A 25,033-nucleotide genomic window follows, 5' to 3' on the forward strand; every position below is an offset into this window, starting at 1 on the left:
GGGGAGACGATCTGCTCTCCCAGCATGCAGTGCATGCAGTGGGTGCACAATAGATGCTTGATGGACTGCACAGAGGGCAGGAAGTGCCGAGCCAGGGCTTCAACAGTCAACCAGAGAAGTGATCCACGCAGGGCAGGCCTGGCCTGGTGGGAAGCGGGGCCTTCCCATAGGTGACACTGGGATAGGGCTTGGATGTGGTTTCTGTAGAGAGGAGGGGGAGCCCTCTGGGAAACAGGAATGAGCAGAAACCCAGAAGCTGGCTGTGTGGGCACCCTGCACCCCTGGACCAGAGGCTGGACCCCAAGGGGGCCTTTGTATCCCTCTGGGTACAAACCAAGGCCCCATGAATGCTGCAAATGCAGACACAGAGACTCAGCCCCCAGAACCACCTGCATTTCCTGGCAGAGCAGAGGAAAACAGCACAATGAATGCCATCAAGTTATTGAGTTCTTTTTTCTTTTTATTGGCAAAGTAAATATATTTTTATGAAGGACCAAAGAAAATATATATAATTGTAACATATGTACACCAGCTTTATAGATTTTTAATTTCAAATTTACACAAATGTTGGTATGTTATTAAAAGATATTTCACGTTGATGTACCTATGTACAGTTTATTTACATACATTCATAGGATGTGAAATAAACCTGCCAAAACAAGCTAGTTCATTTGATATTAATTTCTAGACAAAATAAGGAATGCATTTCTAAATCAGGACTGGGAGGTTCTATCTAGTTCTTCTACACACAACGCAGCCTGCTCTCCTCTCCCCCGAAGGTGACCTGGAGGCTGGTGTCTGGATTTGTTTGGAAGTAGGATGAGGGATGGGCCACGCTGTGTGCAGACGCTCTGGGCTAGCATGCATGTCGCTCTGCCCAGCACATTTCAACTTGAGCACATGCACTGCCAGCCCCCCCAGAAAAGGGGCTTTTCACTCCAATTTTGCACCCACCGGGAGGCCAGGTCCTGCAGCCCCTGACCACCCAGCCACACCTTCGGGCAGTCAGGCCCACCCAGGCATCGTGGACAGGGCCACCCTCCCATCACAGTGCAGCCCTAGACTTCTGGCCTACTTCCTTCTTCCCAGCATGGCTCCCTCTGGGAACTGACATTTCAAAACCACACATTTCTTCTTTCCGAGCAATAAAGTGCTGGCCTTGGCCCAGGTGGGGAGCCCAGTGGGAGAAGAGCCAGGCCCCAGCAGCCGCTGCCGCGAAGGCAAGGCAGGAAGGCAGCGGGCCGGCCTCCCCAGCCCCGGGGCGCCGGCGCTCCGGGTCTTCCCGGGACAGGCAGCGGGTGGGGGCTCTGCATCCACGCCTCCCAGGCAAGGCCCTGTCTTCCTGCCCCCCGGGCTTCAGAAGGTGGCTTGGTGACATCGTCACGTCCTCTGAAGGAGGCAAATAAATTATTGCTACAGAAGCACGGGGCGGGCGGGCGGGGCTCTCAGTTCCCGGTGCGCCCCGAGCGGCCCCGGGGGAAGCGGTGCACCTTGACGTGCTTGGAGAGGTGGTCGCTCCGCGCGAACTTCTTCTCGCACACGGGGCACTGGTAGGGCTTCACGCCCGAGTGCGAGCGCCGGTGCCGCGACAGCTCGTCCGAGCGGGAGAACCTGCGGGACACGGCGGTCAGCGAGGCCCCGCCGTTCTTCACACACCAAAGGACGTGTCCCCAGCGCCCAGGGCCCCGCCAACCCTAGGACGGCAAGAACCGCAAATGAAAGGCACGTGCCGCACAGCGGGGCTGAGAGAGCGGCTGGTGAATCTTCTCAGTGCTCTCAAGACCACCAGAGCAGCCCGTGGACACGGGCCCCTGCCCTGACTGCAGCTGCGCCCCAGACCTTGGGGCTCCTGTGAAGGTCTGCACTGGGAGCCCATCCAGAGGGGAGCCGAGGCCGGAGAGCTGTCTCCCCAGCACGGCAGGCAGGTCCTGGCTCCCCGCTCTGGCCGCCATCACAGTGGAAGCGCAGGCCTCAGACTTGAGCCCACCGCACTCCTGGACTGTGCTTTCCTGAAAGTGGGGCCCCCTAAGATGTCCCCAAACAAAACTGCACCCCTGTGAGGTACTTCTAAGAGTTTCGATGGTTCCCTGACATCTTCCTTTCTTGGCCTTGGCCTGCCTGGGAGGAAGTGCTCCCCCAGCCCAGAGGCCACTGGGAAGGAGCAGCTGATAATGGGAGAGCTGAAGGACCTGAGCCGGGCCCCGGGCTCAGACTGCTGTCACTGACTTCAGAGATCTGAGGCACTCCCACCCCATGACCCTGGTCCTGGCAATGAGACCCCACTCCTCTCACATGCAGACTCCTCTGTGCTCTACTTACAGTGCCCTGTCCTTAGGCCCTCCTACCACAGGACATTTGCACATACTGTTCCTTCTATCTGGAATGCTCTTCCCTACCCTCTTCTCCTTGCTCCCTTCCTACCCAGAGCTCAGCTTAGAGCTCAGCTCAAATGTCACTTCCTCAGGAAAGCCCTCCACGACTGCATCCCATTCTAGGCTCCCACAGCACTACGCACCTCTCTTTCCTGGCCCCTGCCTCTGTTGTTGCAATTTTTAATTAGTTTTCAGCTTTTTGATGAACGTCAGTTTGTGCCACTAGACAATCAGCTCCATGAGAAAAGACCCATCTGTCTGGTTCCCTGTGATCCCCCCTCACGACCAGCCCAGTGCCTGGTGCACGGTAGGTGCCCAGTAAGTGCATTTACATGCAAGAGTGGATACAGCAAGCACCCACAGGAGGATGAGGAGCTGCCACACGGGCAGTCCTCTCAAGTCCAAGTGCACGCACGCACACACGTACACGTGCACATGCCATGCATGCACGTGTGTACACACACGCACACACACACCACACGTACCCGTCACAACTATGGTGCACCGCATAGACATGTGCATGCACTCACAGACACATATGTGCACATCAGTGAACATACGCACATGCACACGCATGGACCTGGGGCCACACAGCAAGAGGCAGGTCAGGGGGCCCCCGGAACACGTACCCCACCCCAGCCGATGGGTAGGGGTGGTGGCCCCCCTCTGGTCTGACCCTGTGGGTGGAGGTCTTGACCCACAGCCTGCCAAGAAGCAGAAGCAGCCCTGGGGAAGGCTCAGACGGCGCAGGAGGGCCTGAGCGCCAGACGAGGAGCCTGGCCTGGAGGCGGAGAGGACAGTGCCCAGCACCCTGCCACCTGACAGCGGCCAGGTTTCTGCACTGGGGGCTGGCACTCCACCGCACACCCAGAGCAGTGCTCTCAGCACATCTTCAGAAGAAAAGAAGCCCACTGAGCCATCTGCCAGATGATGAAACTGAGGCTCAGAGGGAAGAGGGGCTGGCAGAGAGCCACCGGCAAGACAGAGCAGCTGGGGTCAGAGCACAGGGTCCTGCCTGCCCTGGTGCCCACAGCAGGCCTGGCTCCTCCACAGAGCCAGGCTGGGTGGTGTGTGCCGCTGGTGCTGGTGAGGAGGTGACATCAGTGCACCCGGACAGCCAGGGCCTGGCCCCGTGTTCCCAGGCCTGGGCCACCTGCCCCCAGCAGGCACGGGGCACACAGCTGCTGAGCAGGTGGACCTGCCCAGGCCAGAGGCAAGCAGAAAGCTACAGAAACAATGCCACCAGTGACACCAAAGTCTTCCCGGGCACCAAGCACTGGGGTCACCTGGCACCTTCCTGGCCAGGGAGCCAGAATCAGCCCCAACAGACTGACTAGACCACAGCAAGGGCTCAAAGAGGCCAAGGGGCTTGCCAGGGTCACAAAGAGGCGAGACCACAGGATCGGCTCAGGTCCCCAGCCCACCGGGAGCCCTGAGTGGTCCTGAGCAAACTCACAAATCACCCTGCCTGAGTTTCCTCACTCATCCAGTGAAGACCTAGGGACTCCTGCCAGCCTTCTGGAACTTGTCTCAGAGGCCAAAGGTGGTAACAGAGGGCCATAGCAGCCCTCTCGTCACAGGGACACCCTGAGAAGGACAAGCAGCCCAGGGAGAGCCAGACCTGAGAACAAGCTGTCTCCACCTGCTCCTCCAACGCAGGGTCTGGTGACCTGAGAGGCCCAGCCCTGGGAAATGAGCTCTCAGAAGACCCCGACCTCACACCCTCACCCACATGCTCCCAAAGAGCAGCCACCGAAGAGGCCTGGGGACCACAGGGGCGGGGGGCCAGGAGGCTAAGATGCAGCCCTGCAGGCAGTGAGCTCTGCCACCTCCTAGCTCAGCAACCTACACAAGTCACCAAGCTCTCTGCGCCTCAGTTTCCCCACGTGGAGACAGGGAGAATGAAAGAGCTACCTCGGAGGACTGGGAGGACTGTAAAAGGCAGCGAGCCTTTAGTGCAGTGCCTGGCACATGTCACCCGTTCAACAACTGGGAGCTCTTACTACCTGCAAGGAGCGTGGCACGGGCCTGAGCTGTGAGTCAGCACCACGATCCACGTGGCCAAGGTACAGGACAGGAAGCACAAGGTCCAGGGGACTCTCCTGGGACCTGTGGCGTCTGCACTACCCCTGGCACACACAGCACCGTGGGGCAAAGGCACTCCTTCTATCAGCAAGAAAGCCATTATCATAAATAGTCAAGTCTTAAGGACTGCAATGGGCATGGCACGCCCTAGAGTTGCCCAGTACACAACCTGCCCAACAACACTTGCGGGCTCTGCTCACTGCGAGGATGGAGTCAGAGAACGCCTCATCAAATAGGGGCAGCAGTGACGCAGGGGCCCAGAGAGCAGGCCAGCAGCCGGACCACTGGGTTTGAATCCTGGCCCCGCCTCCTCCTGGCTCTGTGGCCTCAGACCTGTGACTCCCTTTTCTGGGCCTCCTGTGTCCACTGTGGATGATAACAGTACCTGCCACACAGGCTGCTGCAAGTTATTAATATTCACAGTAGCTGTGGCAGGAGGGGGTTCCTTCTGGACGGAACGGCTTGGCCATTCCGGAACAGGACGTTCTGCTGCAGGGAACAAAGAAGGCCTGTGTCCGAGAGCGAAGCAAGGAAACTTCTAGGAAGGCAGGCAAACAGTCACTTCCCAGACGGTTAGATCGGGCAGAGAAAGTCTGGTCTCAGCCCGTCAAGGTGCCGGGCCATGTCACAACAGGGGAAGGGACAGGGAATACTGGGTTCAGGACCAAAAGCAGAAGGAAGTGGGGTTGGTTACCTGGGCAAGTGGCAACCTTGGGGGACACCGTTCATTACACAAAGGTGCACAGGGTCGGACAAGGGACATGGCACCAGGGCCACAACTGACCCGGCAGGAGGAAAAGCAAACTAGACACCAGGGCCTCCAGGAAGAAGAGAGGTGCCCTTGGGACTGGTGAGCCTCCCATACGGGGAGGCAGGCGAGCGTGCAGGGTGCCACCCCAAAGACCAGGCCCAGCCACAGGTGGAAACAGAGGTCCTCCCACCACTCAAGCAGACCACCCCCACTGGAAGTGTGCAGAGGGGGCCGCAGAGAGGTCCCAAGTGTGACAGTGGAGGGGGGGCAGGCAGCCTGGGCTGAACTCCTGGCTCTGCCACTTACCAGCTGTGTGACCATCAAGAACTTACTTAGCTGCTCTGTGCCTCAATTTCCTCCTCTGTAAAATGGGGACAACCTGGTGCCGACCTCATGGACTTATGAGGATGGTAACTGGGTCACTCTGCCTGGAGTGCCCACAGCGCGCCCAGCCGTGTTAGGAGCGGCTAGTACCGGTGTTGCTGTTGTTAACTCTTCTCCCCAGCCCATACGTGTAATGCCTGACACAGCTGATGGACTCGTGGGGCGAGAAGACACCAGGCGCACAGGGACAGGGAGGAGGGAGAGGCCAGCCACGTGGCTGCAGGCGTCTCCGGGTGGAAGACCATTGGTGGGTCAGAGCGGGGCTGAGGCACCCGCTCAGGGTGCACGCAGGGCCACACTCACTAGCTCTGGCCCTGTGGGCATGTGACTTGAACTATCTAGGCCTCAGTTTCCCCCTCTGTAAAATGCAGATTGGTGCCCACACTTTATGGAGTGTCGTTCATGCACATGATGTGTGCAGAACAGAGCCGAGAGCATCGCAAGACCCACCACAGCCACCATCGTGGGGAAGAGCTGCAGGCAGAGGGCACAGAGGGGAGGCCGGCAAGCAGATCATGCAGGTCTGTGGGCCAGAATGAGAAACTTGGACAGGAATTTAAGTGGACCAGAGTACACCTAACAGCTACAGTAGCCTTACGAAGCAATGAATTCCCCATGGCAGAATGCATGCAAGCAAGTGCGGGCTGTGCTGAGGGGATCCACCTCTGAGAACCTTAGAATAGTGCCTAGTATGCAGCACGTGGTCAGTAACTACGACATGTCATAGTCATCATCACTACCTCCCCTGTCCTGTCCAGGCGGAGCTGCCCCAAAGCCCAGCCTGTGCCCCCACCTGAGGTGCCAGAGCTCCCACCAGCCTCTAACCCTCGGTTGAAGGCTATGGCCACGTTTAAGGGACACACGTATCATGTGTACATCTTCATGGGCACAGGACCCCTCTAGGCCAACCAGGGACTCCCACATGCTCAGAGAAACAGCCCTCCCGAGAGGCAGGCGTCCTCGGCTCCCAGTCAGATGGTGCCTCTGCCACGTGTGAGCCCACAAAGGCCAGACCCTACTTGAGGGGACCTTGGGAGAAACGGGGGAGGCCCTTTGGAAGCCCTAGGAGTGGCTGAGGGCAGCGATGGCTCCCGGGTTGGCTCCATAGTGACCTCACCCTGCCTTCCCCTGCCAAGTGTGTCCTGGGCAAGAAGACCAGTGACAGAGCTCAGTGGCAGAACTGAATCCTCTCCACAAACCCCACTCTTGCTTGCACACCTCCTGCCATGGGGAACTCACTACCTCCTGAGGCCACTGTGTCGGGGACTGAGATCTGCCTCCCTAAGAGACACTGTGGGCTGAGGGTCCCATCTGTTCTCTGGGACAGCTGGGAAGAAAGCAGGTCCCCTCCTCCTGGGGGAGTGGGTCAAGTGGGCAGCCTTGACCAAGGACCACACCCTTCCTCCCTGTGGCCCCACCCAGCCTCACCTTGATTGGAGGGGCCACTCGCCAACTGTCAGCAGTGGCCAGGGGACTGCGCCAGGGGAGGTGAGCCCATCACAAGAGCCAGATCTATGCTCTGCCGAGCAGGTTCCCCAATCTCTCTGCAGCCCTGCCCACACCAAGGAGAATCCATCCAAGAGGAGTCCCTGTGAGTCTGGGGGCACCTCTGAGATGGGGCACTGCCTGCAACGAGGCAGGGCAAAACACCTTGCCGGTCCCTTCTCAGACTCTGACCTTGTCTGAGGGTGACAGTACACCGACGAGGAGGGGGCGCTGCTGACCACGCCTGCAAGCCTGGCCCTGGTGGGGAGAGGCAGGGAGCAGGCCCTCCACTTAGATGAGGAAACTGAGGCTCGGCCAGGGGGGACCACCCCCAGGGCACACAGCAAGTTGGAGGCAGACAAGGGCTGGGGCTCCTGACCCCTGCCGCCAGCTGCCCCCCACCCAAGGTGTCACCATGCTCCTCCCTTCTGCCTCATTGGCCCCCCAAGCTCTGACCACCCACCACTGCATCAGGCCCCATAAGCTGCCCTGCAAGTGTGCCTGTCGCCCAGGGGCCCACACAGCAAACTGTGACAGGAGCCTCAGAGAGGTGGCCAGCCCTGGCACTGACACTCAGCACTGCGTGGCTGGAGCACCGACTCTCACAAGGCCCTGTAGATCTAAAGGACGCCTTCAGGGTAGTGAGGTGATGGGAGAAGCGGCGCCCTCACTCAAGAAAGGCCTCCATAACCCAGACACTGTTTGGGAAATGTCCCTTCTCTGGCCAGCTCAGCGCCCCACAGAAAGGGGCCACCAGTGTCACATCTAACATTCCAGTCACAGCTTCCATCCACGCCCCAGCATCAGCCAGCCAGGACACCGGCAGCTAGCACCTCCCCCCGGGGCCAAGTCTCACAGTTCTCAGAAGAGAGTCTGGTCAGGAAAACAAAAGCAGCAAACTGCTCCCCACGTGCCACACCCACAGGCACGTCCACACACACACAAGGAGCACAAACACATGCAACGTGCATGTGTACAAACACGCATGGTCACGCAGCACACAGAGACACCTGAAGAAAGCAGGATGCATACACTTGTGCACACACAGCTACAGGCGCAAGGTCAGCTTCTGCACACGGACGGGCGTGCCACGTTGCTCTCTCACAAACGCTCACACACACAGAGGGGGAATGTGCCAGGAGCACACGGCACCCTCCCAGGCAGGCCAGACACTCCTACAGAGTGGTCGGCCTAGACTGGGAAGAGCTGGCCACGGCACCCCAGGGGGACTGGGCTCCTGGCCTGCTGCCTGAGCTTCCGGAAAAGGTAGACACACCCTCCTGAAGACAGTGAGCAGCACCTGGGGTCGTCGGGGATCCACGGGGTCCCCATCCAGCTCTGCTGCCCAGGGCTGGGTAACCTGCCCAAGACCCTTTGAGAGCTAGTTTCCCCCACTGTGCCACAGAGTGGAGAGCTGGGAAGCAGTCCCCCACCTGTGCATCAGCACCCCAGCCTGTGGCTTTGCAAACACACCTCCAGGTCCCCACTGGGAGCCCAGCCCATGTGTCCAAGGACGTCTATAAAAAAGTTAGTCCCTCCGGCTGGGTAAGCAGCCTTTTGCAGGATATGACTTCTCTGATCCGACCCCTGGGTTCAAATGCCATTTACTAAGTGGTGTGACCTTGGGCAAGTGACTCAACCGGTCTGAGCCTGTTTGCTCAGCTGTAAGATGGGAGTCGGTACTTACCGTGGGGCTGCTGTGAGGCGTGGAGGGAGGGGGCACGCCGCCCGCGCTCCATCCCTCAGCTGTCCTCATTCCTGCTCTGAGAGCCCTTCTGCAGCCCTCTCTCAGCACGGCGCAGCAAGCCTTACCCGGTCATTAGGAAACTGGAGACCAGTTGGTTTCTGGCTTTAGTGATCAGGAGGGACAAGGAAACCTCTGGGCAGCTGTGCCAGCTCTGGCCCTGCCCCCTGCTAGCCCCCTCTCCCCTTCCTAATCAGCCTCGTCTAATGGCAAAGAACGTGGCCTGGGCCGCACACCCAGGGCAGCAGAGACCAGCGGCCTCCTGCGCCGCCCGGCCCGCCACCCGTCATACTGACCTCCAGCCGCAGCCCGGCCAGGTGCAGGCGAAGGGCTTCTCGCCCGTGTGCCGGCGCAGGTGGGCCTTGAGGTGGCTGCTTTTGGTATACATCTTGCTGCAGCCGGGGAAAGTACATTTGTGCATTTTGATGAGTTCTGCTGCTGGGTTCTTAGGGAACTTCTGGCCCATGAGGAGGCCAGTGGGGCCGGGGCCCAGGGCTCCCGACCCAATAGGCTTGGCGGCGATGGGCACGGGGGCGATGCGCACGAACTTGGAGGGCAGGTTCAAGTTGGAGGAGGGCACTACCTGGGGCACGAGCGCGAAGGTCTGCCCCTGGATGTTGACCAGGAACTGGGCCACCTTGACACTCTCCTGGGCCTGCCCAGGGGAGGCGGGCTCCGTGCCCGATTCCTGCTTCACCTGCACAGGCTGGATCTGCAGCAGCACAGGGATGGGGCCGTCAGGTGCCGGCCCCCCACCTGGGCCCTGGCTGCCACCTGCCCCAGCACCACCTGGTGGGGCAGCACAGCGCTCTCTCCCGGGCCCAGGATGGAGGTGGCTCCTGTGCGGCCCGGCCGAGAGCTGGCCACAGGCCTCCAAGTCCTTGCTGTTGCTCTCTGGGGCCTCCTTGACCCGCGGCTCCATGTTCTCCTCCAGAAACTCTTCAATCTCCTCCAGGGTGGGCTGAAAGGGCCTCGGAACATCATCGGGGTCGCCCACAGGAAACTCAGAGAAGCAGAAATGCTCCCCCTTCACAGGCGCTGGAGCCCTCCAGCAGGCCCCCCAGGCCGCGGGGCCACTGCTGGCCCCAATGCCGCCACCACCACCCAGCGTGGCCTGGGACAGCAGAAAGTCCAAGATGCTGTCCTGGCCTTCAGGGCTCGGGCCACCGCTGTAGCAGGAGCAGAGGACTTGCGAGTCAGGGCTGGCGCAGGAGCAGAGGCTGGAGGCGTCGCTGTCGTCCTCTGAGAGGGGTGAGGGCAGCATGTGGTACGCTCGGCCACCGGCCAGCCTACTGCCCAGATAACCAACTGGGCATTTCAGCGCCGAGAATGTCTCGTCCACTGGAAGCAAGTGGTCCACCATGCTGGCCTGGCTGTGCCGGTGGCGGCTGAGGAGAAGAAAGAGGGAGCCTGGTCAGGAGGACAATGTGCTCACCTGCCACCCCGTGGGCCTGCGGCTCCCTCTCCACTGCCGGCCCACAGCCTCCCACGGCCAAATGCCTGGATCCTGCCTCCATCCCACCCCAAGGGAGCACTCTGTCTGCAAGAGTGTTTTCCGAAATTGCACCACCTGTTTGCAAAAGAGCCCTCTCCAAGCCCATTGCACAACCCAGGGCACTTTCATTTCAAACAGATTTTCCAGAATGATTCTGGGAAAGAACATGCATGGTTCTGTGAACGACTAAGTGTGAGTGAGAAAGTGTGTATGTGAGGAGGCTCTCTGTACCCCGGAATGGCCAAACTCGGGGGACCCCCTCCAGTTGATCAAAGTCGCTGCATCTCCAAGGGCTCCTGACCTCTACTTCATTCCTGTTGAGTCACTGGAGCGGGTAGGAGACCAGCCATTCGCCCTCTGACCTCCATGTTGTTACGGCTTGGGTAGGGTTGCCAGATTGGCAATAAAAATACAGGCTGCCCAGTTAAATATGAATTTCAGATTTTAAAAAACAAACAAATTTTAACAAAAGTATGTCCCAAATATTGGACGTGCTCATACTAAAAAATTGCTCTATCCGACATTCAAATTTAACCGGGAAGCCTGTATTTCAATTTGGCAAGCTAAGTTTGTGGCAAAAAATTAAAAACCCATAGGTGCCTGACCTCCTGCAGGATGGGGGGCAGAAAGGGGGGGCAGCTCATTCACACTCCAGCCTCTTAGCCTCAGCCGCCTCTTCTGTGAAATGAGAGAGGCAGGGACGGCCACCTGGGCGGACAGGCCCCACCCCACAGTAATAACTCATGCAGAAGTGGGGCCAGCATAGGCACATGCATGGCTGTCGCCTCATTTGATGTCACAACCACCTAGTGGGACTGGAGATAAGACTCCTTGGCCTGCACCCCTGGAGCACTCACCACCTGGGAAGGCCCAGCTCACTCCCATCTCCCCACTAGACCAGGTGCTCCATGAGGGCAGGCTGGGCTGTTGGGGCTCCGCTGTGTCCCCAGCTCCCAAAGTGGCAGCTGGTGCCCAGGAGGGGCTCAGAGAATGTCAACAGAGACAAGAGAAAGAGCTGTGTCCTCTGAAGGCCATGCTAGGTCCGGTGTCCAAGGAGAGTCAACAGTGTCCAGCTGTGACGGGGCCATCCCTGTGGACCTTTGTCCCCACCCAGCAACTACAGCAGGGTGCTGAGGTCAGGAAAGGAGAATGTTCCGCATTTGAAGCCAGAGACTCCTGCTGCCTGGCATTACCCCTGCACCCATCCCCATGCTCTGTCTCGAGGACTACTCTTGGGCCTGGGACCCAGCACTGCCCAATGGTCAACAGGCCCAGCCACAGGCAGAGACCTCTCAGGGCCAGGGTCATCATCAGCTGTAACCCTGGGCTGTAACCTTTGCTCTCCCCAAATTTCAGTTTCCCCATCTGTTCCACGCCTCAGTGATCTCTAAGCCTCTGTCCTGCTGAGGCCCCCCAGGACCTCTGACTTCAGTTCCCCACTCACCTGGGAAGCTTCTCAGAGCTCCAGGACACTAAGGCAAGGTGCATGCCCTCGGCTAGTCTGCATCTGGGGCAGTTCTGCCAGGATATTTGGCTTTTTGGTTTTAAACACTAAGCTAAGGATTTAATATTGGGAGTTTTAAAATATGAATTACTCACTAAATCAGGTGCTGAGAAGGTAGCAAAGTGCCAGATAATTGTGAAGGACAATGAGGCCAGGCAGAACTCACACTCAGCCCTAGACCTCCCCCACCTGTCACCCACCCTCTGAGCAAGGGACTCTGCTCCTGCCTCTGCAACTTATCAGCTGGGCGACCTCAGGCAAGTAGCACAACCTCTCTGTGTCTGTGTCTTGGTCTGCTGGCTGGGGATGCTGCCAACAGCACCCAGTTCCCAGGTTGTTATAAGAGTCCAACGAGCACTACGATGGGGCTGACACACACGCAGGCACTGGTCAGTACCCGCCGTTAAGATGGGCCTCCAAAGGTGTGAACATGTGGTCTCTCTGCCCCTCTGCCGCGATGCTCAGGAATCAGGGGGACTCCAGCCTCTCTGAACTTGGGAACAGGCCATGACTGGTAGTAAGGGGCAGAAGGGGCCATGTCCTGTCCACTTAAAAGTCTCCCCTGAAATGTGATCACCAACTGAATATTCCATGATATTAATGAATTACTGTTAATTTTTTTAAGTGTGATGATGGCACTGCGGTTGGTACATTCTTTTTAAAGGAGGCCTTACCTTTTAGAGAGATTAACTGAGATATTCCCAGATGAAATGATATAAAACAAGTGGGGGAAATAAGTTGGCACAGCAGGGGCCGCTGGGAGGAAACCGCCAATAGCTTCCCAAGGAAACGTGACCCAAGCTCCCCCAGGAGCCGGGCACCTGGACCCTGCCCATCTCTCCAGACCTCACCTCCACCTGCTCCATTCCACACACGCTGTCCACCAAGCTCACCAGCTTCCTGGGCCTCAGGCCACCGCCCTGGCCTTCCCTCTCTGTGGGTCCCTCTTCCCCAGCACTCCATGCAGAACGCCTTCAGCTCTCAGCTCAGAAGGCACGCCTTGTGGGGGCGTCCCCTGACCACCCTCTGTTACATCACCCCACGTTAATTCTTTCTAGCAGTTGCCCCTGTGGGGAAACTATCTTGGTTATGTGTTTGTGTACCTTATTTTCTGTCTACCTCCCCACCAGAATATAAGCTGTTCTGACTGTTCAGTCCAGCACTGTACCCCAGAGGCTAAAGCAGGACCTGGCAGAATTTCCTAACGGGGTTGCGGGGGACCCGGGGAGGGGGGACGGGGCGGAGGGGGGTGCTGCGAAGATGAGACCAGGAGTAAAACGGTCGGTCAGGCAGCAGGGTCTTAATGCAGGGCTCAGCGGCCGGGGCGGCAGCACTTAGAGCCCAGAAGGGGCTCTGGTACTGCCCGGGGCGCTGGCGTTAGAGACTGGCGCACCAGGGCGGGAGCCGCTCCGGCCCCTGAAACACAGCAGCACGTGGCACGGCCGGAGGCGCAGGCTGCGTGCAGGGGGAGGGGACTCGCTGTTCCGGGCACCGTCCCCGGACGGCAGCCGGACTCCGCCCCCTCCCCCGGCCCGGCCAGGCCTGCTGTTTATCCTCCCGGGAACACAGCGGCTGCAGGAACAACATGTAATTGATAACAAGCCGAGCGCCGGCCAAGGGCTTGCCATTGGGTCAGCGTGCAAATCACGGGGGTGGCGGGCGGGGGCCGCTCTTCAAAATAAAAGTCTCCGCTCCCCGCACCGCCCACAGGCCCCAAAGTCGCCGAGCCCCAGCGTGCTCACACCTGTAGGGCGGCGGGGGCTCTCCACGAACCAGGCATTTGGGGATTTTTGTCACCACCCGGAAATCGGGGGAGAAAACAGCCCTTCTGTGCCCTGGGGGGACGGGGGGAGGGGAAGTTCCATGGGGAACACGACAGTGGGAAGGGAAAAGAGAATCAGACGGCCAAGGCGGGCGAGGTGGCCTCTCCCCTGCCCCGCCGCCACCCCTCGGCCATCGTTCTGCTTGTGTTCAGTCGAGGGGGCCAGGGCACTGCGTGGGGGTCGGAGTGCGAGCCGTGTGAACAGCGCGGGTGTGCGCGCAGGGGTGTGAGTTCCTGTCGTGTGACTGCGTGTGCGGGGCGTGGTGCGCGGCGGCCGGGGTGGCTGTGCGGGAGGCTGTCCGCGACGTACTCGCGCGTGGGACCGGCGTGGGCGCCCGCGCGTGTGTGCGGGAACGTGCGTGGGAAAGGAAGGCGCCGGCAGCCGCTCAGACCCTCGGTAGAGGCCTGGAGCGCTGCCCGCTGGGCACCATGCCCTCGGCCCGCGCCCCCCTCCCCCCCCCCCCCCCGAGGCCGCGGCTACGGTGACCGACAGTAACCCCTCCGCACAGGCCCCTCTCTCCCCTCCCCCGGCCCGGCCGCGCGTTCGCCGGCCCGCTCCTCTCGCCAGGCCCCGCCGGGCGCCCACCATATGGGAGGGCCGGCCCGCAAGGCGGACACGGACACGCGGGCCCGGCGAGGTGGCGGCCCAGACCTGCGCGTGAAAGTGCCGATGGGCAACTGAGGTCACTCTCCCACGGGCTTGTCCGACCCCTGGCAGGGGCTCACCCCACTCCTCCGACATTTCCTCGGACACCCGCGCGGAGCCTGGGACAGCGGCGCGGGCGCCCGGCCACGCGCCCAGAAGCCGGCCGGCCCCCGGGGCGCCCGGGGCCGAGTCCACAAGGCGTCCGGCCTCGCCGCGCCTCTCCCACCTGAACTTGGCGCACGCCCGGCCGGCGGCCGGGCCCCGGCGGTCCTGAGGCCCGCGGGCTGGGCTGGCGACGGCGGCCCGGCTCCCGGTCCGGCGGCGGCCGCGGGCCGAGCCGCGGGTCCTGCGCTCGCTCGCTCGCCCGCTGGCCCGCGGGTCGCTGCGGCGGAGCAGTGGCCGCGCTCTCCGGCGCTCACTCCCCGCGGCTCACGTGACGCCGCGGGCGCCGCGAAGGCTCGCAGGAGGCTCGGCCCCGGGCGCGCGCCCCATTGGCCCGCGCCGCGCGTCACGCGCCCCGCCCGCCCGGCCCCGCCCCCGGCGGCCCAGCTCCGCGCGCCCCCGGCTGGCCGCCCGCCGCTCGCCTCGGCGCATCCCCGCGCCGCAGCCCTCGCCGTGCGCCAGCGGCGTCCGCGGGGGTCCGCTTCCGGAGCCGGTCCCCAGCGTGAGGGCCGGGGGACGGGCCTCGGGACCGGCGGCAGGCCCTGAGATCGCCCCGAAGTGCGGCCCACATGGGGGCGGCGCCGTGGGGCCGTCCTGGCCAGACCTGCCCCCCACCCCCCCAGCTCCGACCCAGTACGGGCCGCTGCGTTTCCCATTGAGCCCCAGATAAAGTAGGGGACTTGCCTTGGGGAAACACGGTATTGTTGGAGAAATACGGTATGGTCTTTCCGCTGAGCAATCACAGTTCCCCTCGGGAAAGTGCGCGCTCGCTGCGCTGCCACCGCGACCTCCCGACGGTCTTAGGAGATTTGCTGACCCCTGCCTCAAACCAATGATCCCCCGTCTCCGGGGTACCTTCGTGAAGACTAAGCAGTACTTCACAGTCTACGAAACAGAACTGCCATAGTCCGCAGCAACCCCGGGGCGCGTTTGCGTCCACTCAGAGATAGGAAGAGCGAGGCTCGGAGAGACTTTTGCCCAAGAGAAACACGTGAGCTGAGAGTGCCATTCACCCGCTACGCCCTTTAACCCACACTCCTGGTGGATCCTCAGCCAAGCATGTTACAGATGAAGAAGCGGACTCCCAGAGGCCGCACATCCTCCCCGGCTCCCACAGAGAGGGGTGGAGAGAGGAGGGGCTGAGACAGAGCCTGTCGGTCTGCCCCAGGGAAGGCATCTTCTGGACAACTGGGCCACGTGGGCAGAAGCTTCTGCCATGGTGCTTCCATCCTTTGCCCTCCTGGCCAGGGAGGTGGGGAGCGTTTCCCGTGCTCCTCTCCAAGGACACTGATAGAGCCAGAACTCAGCCAGGCCCTCTCCAGGCTCTCGGGAATGCTGTGGTCTGGGATCCTAAGTGGACGCCAGCGCTTGCCACTGGATCCAGGGGCCCTCCCGATGCGCCCAGTTGGAGCCAGGGATGCAGCTCCAGCTGCCACCAGGAGCCAGACCGAGGCTTGGCCAGAGGGTTTAGAGGAGACACGTTGAGGGTGAGGGTGGCAGTGAGGCTTTCTGCACACTCTCTGAACCCTGGTGGCAGCCCTGCCCAGCATCTGCAAAACAAGTGGAATTCACCCGTTTTTGTAGACGAGAGAGGTCTGGAGGGTTCCGTGACTCACTGTCTTGTCTCTGTGCAGGTGGGAGCTGGGCACGTCCACAGCACTTCCCCATCTACCCTGCCTGCCGTCGGTCCTTCGCTCCTCACACACTCCCAGCCCAGTGTCCCCCGTCCCCTGGGTGAAAACCACTCCAACAGATCAGAAGAAGCTTGAGAACAAAGATCCATCCGCAGCAGCTTCAGCACACAGCTGGTCAGAAACCGAGGAACGGTCAGGATGTTTCTGTTACAACCTAGTCAGATCTAGGTTGACTCAGATCATTCTTCTGAGTCTTTCTTGACTTAGAACATTCTAGTGGCTTCCACCTCACCACAGCCTGCAATGCCCTACAGGATCTGGCCCCCATTACGTCCCTGACCTCACCCTCTACTCCTCTCCCCCCTCCTCACATCACTCTAACCACACTGACCTCCTTGCAGTTCAACGTACCAGGCGTAATCCCACCTCAGGGACTTTGCACTCACTGTCCCACTGCCTGTGTAAGCTCTTCCCCCACAAATTGTGTGGCTCCCTCGCCTCCTGAAGGTTTTGTTCAAATGTTGCCTTCTCAGGGAGCCCGGCCTTAGCTACCCAATTTAAAATGTTAACACTCCCCCTAATATTTCCTATTTTCCTATCTTGTTTAACTTTTCTTCTTGGGGCTTATTCCCTGCTCATGTCATATATTTTACATTGTATTGTATTTGCTCTGTCTTCCCCAATGGAAGGTAAAGTCCACCACAGCAGTGACTCCTGTCCATTCGTTTCCTTCATATCTAGTACCAGGTACACAGTAAGTGCTCAATTGTTGAATTAACGGATTTCTGAAAGATTTTCCGCAAACAGGGGCAGCTTGAGAGAAATTAAATAGGGCTAAGGAACCTACCACAAACAGGTAAAGGACTTGGTCACTGGAGAAATTAGGAGAACAATTTTCCCAGAAGAGACCTGGAACACCCGAAGCTGGCTTCCAGGCACTGCTTTTGTATACAGGGGCCTCCTAGCTGGCTCATCCTGCCCTCCCTGCAACACCCACCGCAGCCTGGTGAACTCGGTTCATCCTTCAGAAATCACCTTACACTGAGCTTTCTTGGAGACAAAGCCCCATACCCACCTTACCTCCCACCTGCAGGCCTGTCCTTCGTGGCACGGTGCCCAGAATACAGTAGGGGCTCAATAAATGTGCTGAGTGACTGAATGAATGAGTGACTGGGGACACTGCCGGTCGGCCTGAGCAGCTAGATACAGCATTTACCCCGGGCCATATCTAGAGAGAAAACTCTCAATACAGTGGGGGGAATCTGTTACTAGAATTCCTTGCCTAGAAGAAGAGAAAGAAGCCAGGTGCTCTTCAAAGCAGAGATGGCAAAGAAAAATATTTCCTTCACGGGGGTGAAAACCTATAACATACTTTCCCTCCAAATTAATTCCTTCCCTACTTCTACATCATTGCGCATAGAAAAGGGCCTGAAAAGATATAAGCTATGCTGTTTAAAAATTTTATGACCTTGCCTGGAAATCCATTTGGGCCTGGTGCCTTTTGGGGTGCCGACCTTTCCCCTGCCCTGAGATTTCCCACATTTTACCAAGATGCATCTGACTCGAGACTCTTGTCTCTTTTCTTATTCTTGCTTTATGTTTGGTGTATTCTTTTTTTTTTTTTTTTTGTGAGGAAGATCAGCCTTGAGCCAACATCCATGCCAATCCTCCTCTTTTTGCTGAGGAAGACCAGTCCTGAGCTAACATCCATTGCCAATCTTCCTCCTTTTTCCCCCCAAAGCCCCAGTAGATAGTTGTATGTCATAGTTGCACATCCTTCTAGTTGATGTATGTGGGACGCGGCCTCAGCATGGCCAGAGAAGTGGTGCGTCGGTGAGCGCCCAGGATCCGAACCTGGGCTGCCAGTAGCGGAGCGCGTGCACTTAACTGCTAAGCCATGGGGCCGGCCCCATGGTGTATTCTTTTAATCTGAAAACTCAAGTCTTACCTCAGTTCAGGGAAATTTTCTTCTGTTATTTCTTCTCCTTTCCCCCTAGATATCTGCAAGGTTTGCTCAGTCACTTATTCAGGTCTCAGCTAAAGTGCCCCCTTATTGTGCCCGGCTTCCTGGACCACCCCATCTAAAGCAGCACTTTCCCTGCTCTCTGTTCCCTGGCCTCGATTTACTTTATTTCATGGTCCTGATTTTATATTCTTCACTTATTTGTTTGTTTATTTCCTTTCTCTCCCACCAGCTGACAAGCTCCTTAAGAACATAGACTTATATTTTTTCTTCACTGCTGTATCCCCAGAACCTAGGACACTCCAGAAATATCTGTTGACTGAAGAGAGAGATTCTTTCTACTCTCTCTTTCTAGAGCTTCTGATAGATTACAGTGAGTCTTAGAAGAATTTCCTAGAGGGCTGGCATTGTCCCACAGCACTGTGGTCAGTGACCTGGCCTCATGCCTGTCCCACAGCCATGCCCACATCCTCCCCCTGCACCCCAAGACTTCCAGCATCCCTTCAGCTCACACCTGCCCTGGGATCTGAGCCCAGCCTGGCCTCCACCAGGGAGCATTTAAAGGGCCCCATTCAGTGGCTCAGTGGTCTGGGCACAAAGGGACCACCTGAGGCCATCAAGCCCTATGACCTCCTATAGTAACTGACTTCTCCCCTTTCCCAAGTGAGAAGCAACAAATGTCCCCCTCTCAGCTCCCTTGTCCCCCAGTTGAGCCTCAGGGGTCACTGGCCAGAGTCCGTCTCTTCTGATCAGCAAGAGATGCTGAGGAGACCCCATCCTTTGTGGGCTCAGGAAATGGTTTTGAGGTGGGAGCTCAAACCTCAAAACCTGAGTGGGCAGGCATAAGGGGAAGACCATGGAGGTGGCCAGGTAAAAAGTACACCACAGGGGGTTTGCATCAGAGGTTTCCTTTCCCCGTCGAGCAGGTCCCTAGAGTTTATGTGTCAGCGAGAGGCCAGTTTTGTCCCTGCTCCAGCTAACCTCCAGGCCCCAGGCCCCTAGCCCCAGACACACACAGGTGAGGGACATCAGCCCAGGGCCCTCGGGCTGGAAGTCAGGAAGAAACTAGAACAGGACCTGAGTCCTGGGGGCCTGTCCTCCCAGCCCTGACTAGTGGCAGAGGCCCCAGGGACGGAAGTGGGACTTAACTCTGGAACGAGAGCTCCAGCTTGCCCTGCTTCATGGCTGTACACACAGGTGCAGCCCAGGGATAGAAGGCCCCTCGGCCTCCCTCTCCCTCTTTTCTGCCGTGAATGGTAGTCTCTCTGGCACCTGCCAGAACTCCAAACTGGGAGGCAGCCTGGTTCACAGCCCAGTGGAATTGTGTTGTGTGGCAACCTGGACTTTAGTCCTCGCAGAGCCCCTCCCTGGCTGAGTGGTCTTGGGCAAGTCAGTTTGCCTGTCAGAACCTCAGTTTCTTCATCTATAAAATGAGTGCCAAGACCCCTGTCCTACTTGCCTCACACGATCTAATAAAGTAAGGGACGGAAAAAGGCGTCAGAAAGCACAAAGAGACTGACAAGAAGCTGTCCTCACTCCTTGCAGTATTTATCCAACACTCCTTGACACCCACCCTGCCCTGGCCCAGTGCTGAGCAAGGCTGCAGAGTGGGGACTCCGGCACAGCGCCCCAGGGGCAGCAGGGTGATGGCAGTGCGGGGGGTAAATAAGAGCTCTAACGGGGCTGCAAAAAGCTCCACCGGGGGCAGGGACCGCCTGAGCAGAGAGCAGCGTCCGGGTCCCTTAGGGAGGAGCGGCGAGCGTTCCCGGTTCTCCCGTGGCAGGACACGCGGGGCCGGGAACGTGCAAGAAGCCCATGAAACAGTGGCCATGTCGTCGATGGGACCAGGGTGTGGCATTCTCTGTCTCCTACATGTTCAAGCCCACTGACATCTGGGCCATTCATTTGCATAATTCTTTTAAAACTAACACCTGCACATTGTTTTAAAGTCCAAGCACTACAGAAAGGCATGAAATCAAAAATAAAATCTGGCCCCGTGGCTTAGCAGTTGGGTGCGCGCGCTCCACTACTGGCAGCCCGGGTTCGGATCCCGGGCGCACACAGACGCACTGCTTGTCCGCCATGCTGGGGCCACGTCCCACATACAGCAACTAGAGGGATGTGCAACTATGACATACAACTATCTACTGGGGCTTTGGGGAGAAAAATGGGGAGGAAAAAAAGGAGGAAGATTGGCAATAGATGTTAGCTCAGGGCCGGTCTTCCTCAGCAAGAAGAGGAAGATTGGCATGGATGTTAGCTCAGGGCTGACCTTCCTCACAAAAATAAATACATAAATAAATAAAATCCTCCCAGCCCCAGTCCCACTCAGCATTCCTGTCTTGTTTTTTGTGTCCCCTCCTTAATTCTAAAGAATATGCTTGTTTCTTCTGTGTCTAAAGGAAGCATAGGGCCCCCACTGGCTGTGCTGGACGTGCTGTGTTTGCTCCTCCAGGCCTCTCTGCCTTTGCCCCTCCTTCCCCACCTGCTCCGTGCCCCTACAGCTCATCTGCACAGACCATGAGACGGGGCTTCTGGTTTCCCAGTGAGTTTGGCCAGTGGGAGGCACTCTTAACACACTGGAGGATGTGAGGAACGTGGAGTTCAGTTTGTTCCCTGTGGGTCTCTGGTGGCTGGCTGTGTCCCTCTAACCAACGGCCACAGCTCCTGTCAGGCAGCCTGGCAGAGCTTCCCGAAAGCCCCTCATCTCCTGGTCTTTGCCCAGAATGCCCCTGCCTTCCACTGCCCCTGCCCTCGCCCAGAATCACCGCTCCACGGGCGGTAGAGCCCTCCAGCTCCTAGTTAATAATGGCAGCATGTGCATCACCTCATAGACGCTCACTTTATTTTATCTTCACAGCATCCTGAGAGGTCAGCCTGAAAGATGAGGACATGCTGCTCAGCGAGGGGTGTGTCCACCCCACGGACCTTATGCAGGGTCTGATGACACAGTTACAGAGGGGCCCACACACACTTGCCCCTGGACCCACACCACTACTGTCCTGGTGGGCTCCCGAGGCCTGGATGAGGGGCATTGGGCACAAGGCTGAGCCCACAGCAGGGCCCAACCCCCAGCGGGCTGCCACCACCAAGACCACAGATGGGCAGCTTAGACAACAGACGCTTATTTCCTCCCAGTTCTAGAGGCTGGAAGTCTGAGATCAAGGTGTCGGCAGGGCTGGTTCCTTCTGAGGATGGCCGTCTTCTCCTTGTGTTGTCACATGGTCCTCCCTCTGTGCATGTCCATGTCCCAATCTCCTCTTCTTATAAGGACACCAGTCATATTGGATTGGGGCCACCCCAATGACCTCATGTTGCCTTAATTATCTCTTTAAAGGACCCATCTCCAAATACAGTCACATTCTGAGGTACTGGGGTTGGCACATCAACATATACATTTGAGGGGACACAATAACACCATAACCCCCTGGGGCACCCCAGCTCAGTCAACAGCACCCCCACACCTGCCTCACCCAGAGCCATGTGCAGCAACTCCCGCCCAGTTACCTGTGGGACAGTCCACTGGGGGCCGTGCCACTGCCACTGCCCCCGCTCCACCTCCTTCGCCTTCCCACAGAGGGATGAAGGTGGCCAACCAGAGCGGTCTCCTGGCTGAGAGCTCACCGTGGCTCCCCATGGCCATGGTAGAAGTCCCACCCGCCAACCTACCCAGGCCTTCCAGGCTCTGGGTGACACGGGCCTTGCCAAGTGTCCACGTGCTCCCACTTGTCCCACCCCAAAGGGGACACTTTGTCTTGGAGGGCCCCACCTCTGTTGAAGCAAGGACTCTGGACCAACCTGCCTGGGCTCCGACCCTGGGCCTGCCGCCTCTCAGCCGTGCGACTCCGGGTATGTCGTGTCCCCTTCTTTGCCCATCTGTAAAATGGGGACAACAGCAGGAGTGCCCCAGCCATGGAGGTGTCCGCTCAGCCCCTCTTACAGGGCTGCCTTGGACTGCTGACTGACAGCCTCCAGCAGTCCCGCCTCCAGATCCAGCGCCACTGCACGGGGAGGTCCAGAATGCAGCACGCAGGGGGCTCCCCACGGGCGGTCTGGGCTCAGGGGCTCTCCACCGAGCATTGTGGCCAAGTCGTCTCCGAGCTGCACTGCAGACTGAGGCTCTTCCCACCCAGTCCTCCCTCCATCCCCCTTTCTTTCCCAGGTGTCAGCCCTGCCCCCCTGTAAGGTTCCCCCCCCCCACCCCCCGCCTGCTCCTGCTTCCTTCTCCTCCTCCTCCATGGGTGTTTGTTTCCCCGTAAGCCTCTTGCACCTCTAATCCCTTCTTGGCCTCTGCTTCTCTGAAGACAAGAACTGGCACAGGTAGCTACCTCATAGATTGTTCAAAGATTAAATGAATTAATACATACAGAACCTTAGCGAAGTGCCTGGAACAGAGTAGATATCTCTGACTCCCAGCCCCATGTAGCTCCTTGCTATGGCCTTTCTCAGGGACTTCCTCCACCCTGTCTATAGAAGATTTCTGTGTGTCCTCTAGCACACCAGGGTTTTTAAGTTCTCTGAGTGTGCTATGCTTCCTCTGACCACAGGACCTTTGCACCCACTGCTGCCTTTGTTGTGAACACTCTTACCCCTCTTTCCCATTAGCTCCTATTCATTCTCTACATCACATCTCAAATGTCACTTCCTCAGAGAAGCCTTCCTAACTTCCTTTATATGCTCTTCCAACACCATGTACCTCTCCTTCAAAGTATTTCTCCAGGTTTATCCATTTATGTGTGTGTTCGTTTATTTCGTGCTTGATTCCCTGTGGCAAACATTGCCAGTCCTCCGATGTCCATTATCCCCTTTCCAGAGCCCCAGTTTATAGCAGAGCACAGAGTTGCCCCAGAGAAAGCTTGCATTTGCCAGGCTCCCATGCAGCTGGCCAGTGGGGTGTGTGCAGAAGTGCTGGGTGTCTGTTTTGGGTTTCCCTGTAAAGGGAAAGTGGTGCCTCCTTCTGTGCTGGCTGGAATGCAGGCAGACAGCCCAGGACAAGGCTAGCAGGATGGGGGAGCCACAAAGCAGGAAGAGGACAGACTGGTCAGCCTCACAGAGCAGGACTGCCTCACCAGCATGGGCTTTCAAGGGACAGAGAGAGAAAAGTCTAGCATGTCTGAGCCAATATTACTTTGAGTCTCTGTTACAGCAGACAACTCTCTATCTGCAGGACAGGAAGCTCTGTGAAGGCAGGGAGCGTGTCCATCTTGGTTATCACAATATCCTACTGGCACCTAGGAGGTCCTGGATTAACATGTGATGAACAAATGAAGGAGTCCCTTGGGGGCCGGGCCATTTCTTAGCCATCTCAGCGATCCCTGCAGCACCCAGCCTGTGGTGTGAGGGGCTGGACAGAAGTCTAGAGCAGCACTGTCCAGTAGAAATTTCTGTGATGGTGGAAGGTTCTGTATTCCTGTTGCCCAAGAAGGCTCCACATAGGGTGGTGGCCACCATATTGGACCGTGCCCATCAGAGCCAGGAGGCACTTGAGGGAAGGTGTAGCACAATGCCCCCTCCTCTCACAGAGCAATTGGCAGTCCACCGAAACCGAGTGGACATCTGCCCTGTCCCTGACACAGGACCCAGGCCACCGGGCAGAGGAGGGCTTCTAGCCGCTGCCCCTGTCCCCTCAGGGAGGGTCACACTGAGGGGTTACGTCATGCTGGCAGCACTGCCAATCACAGTGGCCAGCCCTTCCTGGCCGTCCGATTCTCTGATAACGCCCACCACCACGGGTGAGGGGAGGAAGACCTCTATCTGCTCACAGCAATGGGTCTCAAGCAGCCTGACCAGTCCCCGGTTGCTGAAGAGGTGGGCAGAGAAGGAGGTTAGACTTCCCGTGTGCCAGGCCTACCCCAGGCATGTCACAGCCACGCACTCTGAGAAGACGAAGGAGGGAAGGGCCCACTACATGTCAGGCCCGGTGCCAGGACACACAGGACAGCTATGTAATCCTTGCCTCTTCTCGTTTTATGGAAAAGAAAGCTGAGGCCAGCGAGGTGGGGCAACTCACTCAAGGTCACACAGCAAATACAGTGGCAAAGGCAGAACTAGAACTCGACCTCACTCACTTCAGAGGTTGTTCTCTTCTCTTATAACCAGTCTGCCGAGCCCGACCCCTGGACTCTGCATGTGTCCCTGCGCCACTCCACCGCTCCTCCCAGTCAAGCTGTGGCCCTGCCGCTCACAGATGCTCTGCCCTGAGGAATCAGTGCCTGGAGGTTGGAGCTGAATCTCCACAAAAGACAGTGCAGACACAGCTCCAAGTGGAAATAAGAAGGTAAAGGGAGGGCCGGCCCCGTGGCTTAGCGGTTAAGTGTGTGCGCTCGGCTACTGGCGGCCCGGGTTCAGATCCCGGGCGCGCACCGATGCACCGCTTCTCCAGCCATACTGAGGCTGTGTCCCACATACAGCAACTAGAAGGATGTGCAACTACGACATACAACTATCTACTGGGGCTTTGGGGGGAAAAAAAAAAGAGGAGGAGGATTGGCAATAGATGTTAGCTCAGGGCCGGTCTTCCTCAGCAAAAAGAGGAGGATTAGCATGGATGTTAGCTCAGGGCTGATCTTCCTCACAAAAAAAAAAGAAGGTAAAGGGAGATGAAGGAGGCATTTAGAGGAGAGAGAGCTTGGGCCGGAAGAGCTGGAGGCAGCGAAGGCGGAGCCGCCTCAGACCTCACGCCCGGCAGTCCTCCTTGATCAACAGGTCTGATCAGACCACCAGAGCCGTCGGTGCAGCATCTACAGAACCTCTGTGTGACAGAAAGGGAGAGTATGTTCGTCAGAGCTGGCTGCTGGCCAGAAAGCGGCTAGAGAAGGAAGGATTCCTGGGGAACACTCCGCAGCTGGGGGTAGGAAACAGCTTCATGGCCCCGCTGGCCAGAAAGAGCGGGAGCCTCCTGGACAAGCTTAAATGGGTGAGGGGAGGGCAGGGCAGCTGGGAATCTGGGAAGTGTCTGCTGCTTCCTGGCGAAGGCTCAAGACGCT

The 25,033-nt window shown here is 58.3% G+C and overlaps 1 protein-coding gene across 1 annotated transcript; it reads right to left on the bottom strand.

Moving 5' to 3' along the window:
• Positions 1–385: 385 nt before the first annotated feature.
• On the bottom strand, positions 386–14,647 carry KLF15 (KLF transcription factor 15). Its single transcript, XM_058566554.1, has 3 exons — positions 14,515–14,647; positions 9,118–10,209; positions 386–1,611 (listed from the first exon to the last, which is right to left on the bottom strand). The coding sequence occupies exons 2-3, from the start codon at positions 10,182–10,184 to the stop codon at positions 1,446–1,448; spliced, it is 1,233 nt and encodes a 410-aa protein (XP_058422537.1). The 5' UTR covers positions 10,185–10,209; positions 14,515–14,647; the 3' UTR covers positions 386–1,445.
• Positions 14,648–25,033: the final 10,386 nt, after the last annotated feature.

Source organism: Diceros bicornis, chromosome 2 (genome assembly GCF_020826845.1).
Source record: "Diceros bicornis minor isolate mBicDic1 chromosome 2, mDicBic1.mat.cur, whole genome shotgun sequence".
In the NCBI taxonomy this organism is placed as follows: Eukaryota; Metazoa; Chordata; class Mammalia; order Perissodactyla; family Rhinocerotidae; genus Diceros; species Diceros bicornis.

Coding starts and splice junctions, on each gene's coding strand:
- KLF15 (XM_058566554.1), bottom strand. CDS start 10,184: ATGGTGGACCACTTGCTTCCAGTGGACGAGACATTCTCGGCGCTGAAA. Junction 1,612..9,117: donor TGGCCGGGCTGCGGCTGGAG/GTCAGTATGACG, acceptor CGTGTCCCGCAG/GTTCTCCCGCTCGGACGAGC.